Consider the following 10,006-nt stretch of genomic DNA (forward strand, 5'->3'; position numbering starts at 1 on the left):
ATAAAATAAATTTCTGTGTCTGATGGCATCCAAGCTGCAAAGAACTTTTAGAGACCCCTGGGGAGAAGACAAAGACACAAACCTAACAGTACTCCTTGAGAAAGAAAGTGAGGGCAAGCTCAGGTAAACTGAACAAGGCCATGTCTCCTGAAGGAAAGCTGGGGGCGGCGGGGGGTGGGGGTGGGGGGGTTGGGCTTCTGACATTTGCATGTGACACACAGAGATTTACATAGCCCTCTCAGATCACAGGGAAATGACAAGGGCTGGCTTTGCCAGAGGAGCAGAGGGAACAAGCCTTGTTAAAGAAAGGCTTAAGGGGCACTAGGCAAAGGCAGAAGTGAAAACAGAGTAACCTACAACTAAGGAACAAGGATGTGCAAAGTGCTAGACGGATGTGTGGGAAGGAAACAATGAAAAAGAAAAAGAAACAAAACCCGAAAAACAAACCCACAAACAAAAACATAGAGGAGCAGCAAGAATGCCAGAACAAAGGGAAAGCAAACGGTTGGAGATGTCAAGGAAACAGAAAGGCAAGCAAGCAGACCAGATCGTGCTGGGCCTGAAGGAAGAAGGTTGTTCCAGGGAAGCTGAGCAAGATGCGGTGGCGATGACCATGGTGGGGGACCAAGGAAATCAACAAGAGAAGAAAGAGACCCAGGAGGGCCCGTGTTACAGCAAGAGACAGAATGGTGCCAGAGATCGTTCAGCAAGCTTTTATTCACCTTAGATTTTTCAGCTGCTTTTTTTTTCTTCAGAAGCGTTTATTTATTTTGTTTTTCTGAGACAAGGTCTCTCTATGTAGCCCTAGCTGTCCCGTAGTTCCCTATGTGAACCAGCTGGCCTGGAACTCACAGAGATCCTCCTGCCTCTGCCTTCGTAGTGCTCCCACCATGTCCAGCCTCTTCAGGAGTATTTAAAAAGAAACGCGAACTAGGTCCTAAATTTCACCTGTATGAAAGGAAGCCTTGTTTCGTTTTAGCTGTCTTTTTTTCATTGCTTCCCAAATGAAAGGGTTTCTCAAAAGATGTACAGTGTTCAGACGACCCAAATATGAAAAGGAAGATTAATCTTATTCTTTGTAACGTGAGGCTGTATTAGTAGAAACTTGTAAAATATGTGTTATATAAAAATATCAAACAAAGGCCAGACACGGGAGTGCAAGCCTGTAATCCCAGCCCTTGGCTAACTGCATATTGGAGGTTGGCTTGGTCTACATAACAAATTCCAGGTCAGCCAGGAAGACAAGGGCTGGGAATGGAACTTAGTGGAACGCTTGTCTAGCATGCGTGAAGCCCTGGCTTTGTTCCTGCACCCCTGGGAGGTGGAGGATGGGGGCACAGACATTTAAGCACATCTTGCCTTACACAGGGAGCACGGGGAGTTTGCAGCCAGCTTGGTCAGGACCCTGACTTAAACAAGGGAGTGGAGAGAAGGGGAGAGGTGAGGAGGGGAGAAGAGGAGAGAGAAGGGAAGAGAGGAGAGGGAAAGAGAGAAAGGAGTAATGATCCAACTACGGAAGAGAGCCAGAGAGATAGAAACAGTCTGGAGAGGTTCAGGAGAACACGCCAAGCGAGAGGATAAACAGGAACCCAAGGAAGAAAGGCAAGCGGGGCCAAAGGCGCGAGGGAAAGTGGGCGAATGGAAGGAGGGCAGATGTGGGCTTGGGCCAGCCCTTCGAGGGAGCATTGAGCTCCCTCTCCAGTGTGGTCATAACCTTTGGAATGAGGGTGTGAGTGGCTGCAAATTCCCATCTCCTGTCTCATTCCAACCTTATTGTAACCCTGCTTTCTAAGCCTCTGGCCTGCCCCCCCCCCCTCTCTCTCTCTCTCTCTCCTTCCCTCCCTCCCTCCCTCCCTCCCTCCCTCTCTCTCTCCCGCTTACTCTCCCTCATCTCATTGTTTCAGAATAGGCCAAATCTGAAGTCCTTCCAAGGGTGTGGCTGTGTTCATCTTATTTCCCCAGACCAAGCAGAACAGCGGGTAAGCCCGAGACGGACAGACACATCCAGCAGCCAGAGGACACGGTGGACAGAGCGGAGCACTGTAGACAGTGAGTTGTTTCCAAACTATATAGAAGGAATGTCTGTGTGTGCCTGGCTGTGCATGTGTACACGAAAGGGTGAAGAATGTCCCCGACTGAGAACCGAGCCCTCTCCCAATTACGCATGGAATTCAAAAGAGAGGGTGCACCGAGAAGAGCGGATGATTCTTAAAAAGACACAGACAGGCCCACGGAGACAAGATCAGGTGTTAGGAGCAGGGCCAAGTGTGGTTGAATCAGGATACGAAAGGTCCTCCTGATCACACGCCTTTATTCCCAGCTACTCAGTGGGTTGAGGAAGGAGGGGAGAGACCCCCTTATGACCAGGAGTTCAAAACCAGCCTGGACCTGGAAGGAGACTCACATTAAAAACATTCTCTGTAGAAGAGTCGTGACAGTGAGAATAAGAAGTGATCAAAGAAAAGATTTGAGGGAAATGAATGTTGGAAGAAAGATAAGCAAAGGTTTGGTCTGAAAAGAGAAAACGAGAGGGTTTGGAGGGTGGCAAAGGCAGAGGGCAAGGGTGGCAAAGGCAGAGGGTGCATGGCATCTTTCCCTAGAGGCGAGACTCCGCCCTCTCTCACCAGCGTGCGTGTTCTTGCTCTCCCTCCTTAGACATGCCATTCTTCGGGTCCAAGTCCCTGCTGCTTGCCATGGCTCTCACTATTCCCTCTGGTGAGTCCCTGTTCTGATTCTTTACACATTAGCTCCTTAGCTGTACATGTGCAACGGGCTGGGGGTTAGATGGCAGAGGTCTGAGGCTGACGGGGGCCCGGGAAGAGATATGCTGTGTCAAAGACCAGCGTGCAGAGGGTGACGAGAGGTGACCTTAGACATGGGGTACCTAAGAAACTGATGTGAGGTTAAAACCCTAGTGCTTATTAATCACGAAAGAAGAGATGCGTATAAATGTATAACTCAACAGACACCAAAGGAACAAGAAGTTACACACCATGCAGAGACCACCTGAAAGATCCTTGAGGGAAAGCTGCAAACACATGCACATTCACACCTAACGCTCGCTCGCTTGGTCAGACACATAAGAATATTTACATACGTGAGGGGAGTCCCGCGACGCCTACACACAAAAGCACACGTGCCATGGAATCCAGCTCAAGACTTTGCCACAGAAGGCAAACTTGGGCTTGGAAGGAAGGCTGCTGTATTCCCCTCTGCCAGATGAAGGCTGACAGAGCAGTTCTTCCGCCCTGCCCGGTGTGCAGCTGATTCAGGAGCTGTGGGCCCAGGCGAGGCACACTCAGAAGGCGGCTGGGTTCCTCTGTGGACCCTGTCCCTTCCTGACTGGGATTGAGGACAAGGGAGGAAACTGAGTCAGGGCAGAGCAAGAGCGGATTTTGTTCTCAAGAACTTGTCTTTCCGGAGGTTTTTTTTCCTTTTCTTTTTTAAATGCTTCATTAATTTTATGTATAGCCTAGTGGTCTTGTGTCAAAATATACAGGGACAAATCCTGAAGATAAAATACAATTTTTCCGCTGTATTCTGGGTTGTCTTTGAAAAGTGTTGCAGAGGAGAGAGAGAGAGCTGGGGCCACTCACATCCCTTTTCTCTCTTTGTGACAGACTGGCTGCCCCTGGGGGTCAGTGGCCAACGAGGAGGTAGGTGAAGATTTCTTCTGGGGGTCAGTGAGATCCTTGTCGGGGTGATGTAGAACAGTGAGAGCTGAGGCTCTGATCTAGGGCCAGGCAAGCTGGAACAGCCGTAATCTCAGCATGATGTGGGAAGGTCATTTGTCAATCTGTCGTTTCATTGGTTAATCAATAAAGAAAACTGCTTGATTTGCTAGGCCAGCCATTAGGTGGGTGGAGTAGACAGAACAGAATGCTGGGAAGAAGGGAAGTTAGGCAGACTTCTCTCCTGGGCCAGACACGATGAAGCTCCAGCCCAAGATGGACGTACACTAGAATCTTTCTGGTAAGATACCACCCCGTGGTGCTACACAGATTATTAGATATGGGTTAAAGCAAGATATGAGAGTTAGCCAGTAAGAGACTAGAGCTAATGGGCCAGGCAGTGTTTAAAAGAATACAGTTTGTGTGTTGTTATTTTGGGTGTAAAGCTAACCATGTGGGAGCCGGGCAGGATGAAAAGCAGGCCTGCCCGCTGCTCCTTCTACATCAGCACTCGGGGAGAGGGGGTAAGCAGACTGAGTTCAAGGCTGGCCAGGGATACATAATGAGACTCTCAGACTGGAATCTGCCCTAGGATAGCGAGCCTCACTTCAAGATATGGAAGGCAGGAGCACTAGTACCCACAATCCCATCATCCCATTCATAAAACCTCGACTCCTTTTCTGCTCTCCCTAAAATGTCTGTCCATTGATGCCTTTGGTGCCAGCCTCCTCCTTCACTCTGTACATCTTTTACCTCGTTCAAGAAATCTCCAGGCAACCCTTACAGGAAGCATTACTATTGTTTTATTATCTGCAATCTTTTTTGTTTCTTGCTTTTTTTTTTTTTTTTTAACTTTTGCAGACAGGGTTTGTCGATGTAAGCCTGGCTGTCCTGGAACTCTCTTCATAGACCACACTGGCCTCAAACTCACAGAGATCCGCCTGCCTCTGCCTCCTGAGTGCTGGGATTAAAGGCATGCATCGCCACGTGTGGCTTGTTATCTTGAAAACTGAGCCCAGGTCTTTACATATTAGGCAAGAGTCTTACAAGCGAGCTACATCCCCATACCTTTTTTCTTTCCTTACTGGCTGGGGATTCTGATTTGTTTCTTTACTACTTCTGTGATGCTGTGGATAAAACCCAAAGCCACACAAAGGCTAAGATACTGCTGACCACTGGCCTGCACCCTCAGACTCCAGAAAGAGCTATGTAGGCTCATGAACAGCAGGAAAGAAAAATGCAAAGACGTGGTAGGAAATTGGCTAAAACTTTTTCTAAATGCTAGAGCTACGTACTGAGACCCTGACTTTCAAAAACAAACAGCCAGGTGGTGGTGGCACGTACCTTTAATCCCAGCACTTGGGAGGCAGAGACAGATGAATCTCTGTGAGTTCGAGGCCAACCTGATCTACACGAGCTAGTTCCAGGACAGCTAGGACTGTAAAACAGAGAAACCCTGTCTCAAAAAACAAAAAATAAAACAAACAACAACAAAATCAACCAAACAAACAAAAAACTTTCTAGAAGAGGGAGGCAGGGTTTTATTGGTAGTGCTTCTTTGTTTGGTTTGGTTTTTTTTTTGTTTGTTTGTTTGTTTTGAGACAGGGTTTCTCTGTGTAACAACCTTGGCTGTCCTAGAACTCACCATGTAGACCAGGCTATTTTCAAACTCACAGAGATCTGCCTACCTGCCTCTGCCTCCTTAGTGATGGGATTGAAGTCATGTGCCACCACTCCTGGCTCAGGGGGACAGGGCTCTGGGGAACAGGTTTTTATTATGTATGCCATCCGTGTGTGAGTGTCACCATGCCTGGCTTGATAATCATTTTCTAAAGAAACTATTAATAAAATAGAGAAAACTGTTCTTAGAGATTTAATCTGATTTACTTTCCGAAGTTTTGTGGAAATGAGCCCAAAAAAGAAAAAAAAAAAAAAAGCCAAGGCAAACTACATGAATTTGCTGCCCTCTAGTGGCAAAGAGTGGATTATGACAATAGCCCACAGTCGAAGGTGGAATATTTGCTGGGTATAGTGTTTAAATATTATTACCCCCATGTGAGGAGATAAATATATTAATGTGACTACTTTGCCGCAATAATTATTTCCCTTTGTATGTATGTATCAAAACATCATGTTGTACACCTTAAACTTGTATAACGAAAATATACACGTTTTGCTAGGCAGTGGTGGCACATGCCTTTAATCCCAGCACTCTGGAGACAGATGCAGGAGAATCTCTGTAGTCAAAGCCAGCCAGGTCTACACAGAGAAACCCTATCTTGAAACTCCCCCTGCCCCCAACAAAAAATACAGTGTTTGAGCCAGACACATTAGAATATACATATTAGCACATTAGAAGTTATGCTTAGCATATGTAAGGCTCTAGGCTACTCTATACACTACACACACACACACACACACACACACACACACACGTACATACATACATACACAAATTGCAGTATCAGCCGAGCCTGAGTAAATTCACACCTATAATCCCAGCATTCGAGAGTCTAAGATGGAAGGATTTTGAATTCCAGGTGAGCCTGGGATACAAGCATGACCATCATTCAAAATAAAGAGATAATCATGCCCTGAAGTATCTATATAAAGTGAGAATATTAATGGCCACATTGGTAGTGTGGTCACAAAATTCTTAAAGCCCTGAGTTTGATCCCCACACACACCACAAAACCAGGCATGAAGGGGAACACGTTTATTATTCCAACACTTAGGAGTCAGAGACTTAAGGATTGGGAGTTCAAGGTCATTCTCAGCTACACAGTGAGCTGCACACCAGCCTGGACTACCTGAGACTCTACCTCAAAAAAAAAAAGTGCAAAGTGGTTATCAATTATTTGGTCATTTAGAGATAATTTCTTTTAATTTTTAACTTATTTATTTTTAATTTTACTTTATTTACCTGCTTATTTGTGAAAAACCATTCTATTCAGAGATTTGAAGTGCATGCCAGGTTTGAAAAAAAAAAGCTAACGAGGTCAATAGGATCAAATGCACTGGGGGTTGTGCCAGGCAGTTTCACTGACTGGAATCGCAAGGGTAGGATGCCCAGAAAAATCTCTTCTGTTTATTTTTTCAGATGATGTGGCTGAGACATTCACAGAAGACCCTAGTAAGTCAGTCCGGATTGGGGTGTCTGCTTACCACCACTGGGGACAGAAAGGGCTGAGGGTGATGGTGACCCACTGAGAGATCACACAGCGGCCTTTTGTCTTCCTTGGTGGCCACCCTGACTCCAAGCATGCCAGCCTCAGTATCCCCTCCACTTCTCTCTGTCACTGTCGCTGCAGCTGGTTTGCCTGAGTCCACTGCCTTCATTCCAATCCTTCTCTCTCGTCCAGCTAAACAGCCCCATATCCAGCTGCCCCTTCGCTCCCGTCACCTCCTGCCCCGTTTCTTGTCTCTGCAGATCTTGTGAATGACCCTTCTACAGATGAAACAGGTGATGCTTACTTCAGTTCTTATGGGACAGCATGATCTTGTAATAGCTGCTGTCTTCTTTCCAGCTCCTGAGTCGATCTTGTATTTTTAGCTCTGGAAAAGGGGGGGGGGGTCATGGGTGTGTTGTTCAGTGACTTGGCAGTGATATAAAAAGGGAGAGAAACCGGGCGATGGTGGCGCACGCCTTTAATCCCAGCACTTGGGAGGCAGAGGCAGGCGGATCTCTGTGAGTTCGAGACCAGCCTGGTCTACAGAGTTAGTTCCAGGACAGGCTCCAAAGCCACAGAGAAACCCTGTCTCGAAAAACCAAAAAAAAAAAAAAAAAGGGGGGGGGGAGAAGCGTGCTAGTTTCCAGAGAGGAAGGAACAGGGCTGACAAGGTGGTTCAAGACGCAAAGGTGCTTGCTACTCAGCCTGAGGAGCTCAATTTGGCATTGCAAAGGGAGAGAACAAACACCCAAAAATTGTCCTCTGACCTCCACACACATGTGCTCCAACATGGACATCCACATCTGTGCACCTGTGGGCACACACACACACACACACACACACACACACACACACACACAAATTAAACCAACAAATGTAAAGTTTTAAAAAGGAGGGGAGCGATGTGTATCAATAGCTAAAATAAGACCTGTAAGGGGCCAGACGATGGTGGCGCACGCCTTTAATCCCAGCACTCGGAGGCAGAGGCAGGTAGGTCTCTGCGAGTTCTAGGCCAGCCTAGCCTACAGAGCAAGTTCCAGGACAACCAGGGTTACACAGACTCTGTCTTGAAAAACAAAAGCAAAACGAGACCTGTATGAGGCTGGAGAGATGACTGAAAAGTTAAGAGCACTGGTTGCTCTTCCAGAGGACCCAGGTTCAAGTCCCAGCACCCACATGGCAGCTCACAACTGTCGTTGACTCTAGTTCCAGGGGATCTGACACCTTCACACAGACATATATGCTGGCAAAATACCAGGCACATTAGAAAAAAAAGGGGGGGGGGAAAGACCTGTATATTAAAGATATTCCAAGATAGGTATGTTCAAAAACATCCCCAATTACTTGATATAATTCCCTTCCCCTGGACGTACACCTTGCCTTGCTCTGACGTCAGCGCGCTCCCTTGTCTCCTCCGCCCTCGCGATTCCAGACCCTTCTCACACCTAATGTTTTGTACCTTTTCAGTTCTGGCTGATATCACACCTTCCACAGATGAGCTGGGTGAGTTCGGATCTGGGATCCCAGGGCCACCAGGGCCACTCAGGGCCACTCTGGGCTTTCCCCAGAGCCCATACGGAAGGCAAGGCAGCTGCTGATATACCCTAAACAGAGCTACAGTTTGTACCCTACATCCTTCCAGCCCGTTGTGCTTAGTTAATGCTCGTTTGGAGCAAGCGGGAACTGTGCGGTTTAATATACAAAATACAGAGACGAGATCTCTCGGTGTTTCCGAGACTGGTGGGTAAGGGCAAGATAAGTGTGCAAACCCAGGCGAAAGGATAGAGTGGCACACGGAGGAAACCAGGCTCTTTAGAGAACAGGAAATAGGAAGAAAAGGAGGCAGGGCCTGGATTTCCTGCTGTTGCTCTTAGGGCTGGAGCTGGGCGCCGTACGTACTAAGCACTAGACACTGAAAGGCACCCCTGAGCCTAGGTTGGTTTGGGGTTTTTTTGTTTGTTTCTTTTTTGTGGTTTTTGCTTTTTTGTTTTGAGACAGGATCTCTCTCGCTGTTGCCCTGGCTGGCCTAGACATAGATCAGGCTGGCTTCAGAATCACAGAGATCTGTCTGCCTCTGCCTCCCGAATGCAGAGGTTGAAGGTGCGGGCCACCACACCCAAGTTCCTAGGTTATTGTTAACAAATGCTTTTGAAAGCCAGCTGCTACGTCAGCGTCAAAGTGAACAAAAGAGTATTTCTTCTGTCGGGTACCTTTTGTCCAATAGACAATGAAGATGTGCATTTTCCCCCGCTCCACAAACAGCTATCAGTGGGGTAAGCAAAAGGTCGCTGGGAGGGACTGGAAGTGGCCCTCACTAAGCTCAGTTTGGGGAGCAGGGAGGGGTTTTCTGCAGGGCTCCTGTTGATTGGATGGTTTTCTTGAAAGGCAGGGAGGAGAGCGAATCAGGTGAGTAGGCGGGACTCCCTCTTAGGGAAAGACCAGGGCTGCAGGGCGGGCTATGAAGGCCAGGGAAGGGTTTAATCAGTTTTGTGCACTGGGAAGACCCTCGCTTTCACCGCTGCAGCCCACTGCTGATCCCCATCCTGCAGGGCCAGGAAGGGAAAGGATTTACCCACAAGCCGCCTGGTACTCAGAAGCAGGAGTCCCAGTAAAGGCTGGGCCGAAGAAAGGCCGAGGGAGTGGGCGTGAAAGGTCGGCTGCATGGGAGTGGAGCTATGACAATAACGGCCTGTTCCCAGCCATGCTGGTGGTGCCTGTCACCCGAAGAACAAAGCAAACCAGGAATGGAGTGTTGAATTTGAAGAATCTCCAAAATAGACCTCCCAGTTAGACCTGTGTATGCTGAACTTCAGAATCGGGAACTGAATGAGAAGCACAAGATTGGGAATTAGTCAGCCAGCACAGGGGTGTGTCCAAAAGCATGTAGTATGGGCTGGAGAGATGGCTCAGTGACCAAGAGTTCTTCCAGAGAGACCTGGTTCTGTTATCTCTAACTCCAATCCTATGGAATACAGTGCCCTCTTCTGGCCTATTCAGGCACTGCACACATGGGGTATACAGATACACATGCAGGCAGAGCACCCGTACACATAAGATAAAAACAAAGTTTAAATTTTTTCAAAGAAGAAAGAGAAAAAAGGAAGGGAAGGAAGGAGGGCCGGAGGAAGGAAGGAAGGAAGGAAGGAAGGAAGGAAGGAAGGAAGG

The 10,006-nt window shown here is 47.7% G+C and overlaps 1 protein-coding gene across 1 annotated transcript in view; it reads left to right on the forward strand.

The window, feature by feature from the left end:
* The first annotated feature begins 1,710 nt into the window (after positions 1–1,710).
* Positions 1,711–10,006, forward strand: part of Mfap5 (microfibril associated protein 5) — a 13,430-nt gene continuing 5,134 nt past the window's right edge. Inside the window, exons 1-8 of the mRNA XM_005365167.2 lie at positions 1,711–1,729; positions 1,905–2,049; positions 2,656–2,715; positions 3,621–3,656; positions 6,772–6,804; positions 7,102–7,134; positions 8,309–8,348; positions 9,741–9,760. Of these exons, the coding sequence (XP_005365224.1) occupies positions 2,658–2,715; positions 3,621–3,656; positions 6,772–6,804; positions 7,102–7,134; positions 8,309–8,348; positions 9,741–9,760 (220 nt within the window). The 5' untranslated portion in view covers positions 1,711–1,729; positions 1,905–2,049; positions 2,656–2,657. The remainder of the gene's footprint in view (positions 1,730–1,904; positions 2,050–2,655; positions 2,716–3,620; positions 3,657–6,771; positions 6,805–7,101; positions 7,135–8,308; positions 8,349–9,740; positions 9,761–10,006) is intronic.

This window comes from Microtus ochrogaster, unplaced genomic scaffold (genome assembly GCF_000317375.1).
Source record: "Microtus ochrogaster isolate Prairie Vole_2 unplaced genomic scaffold, MicOch1.0 UNK1, whole genome shotgun sequence".
NCBI classification, from domain to species: Eukaryota; Metazoa; Chordata; class Mammalia; order Rodentia; family Cricetidae; genus Microtus; species Microtus ochrogaster.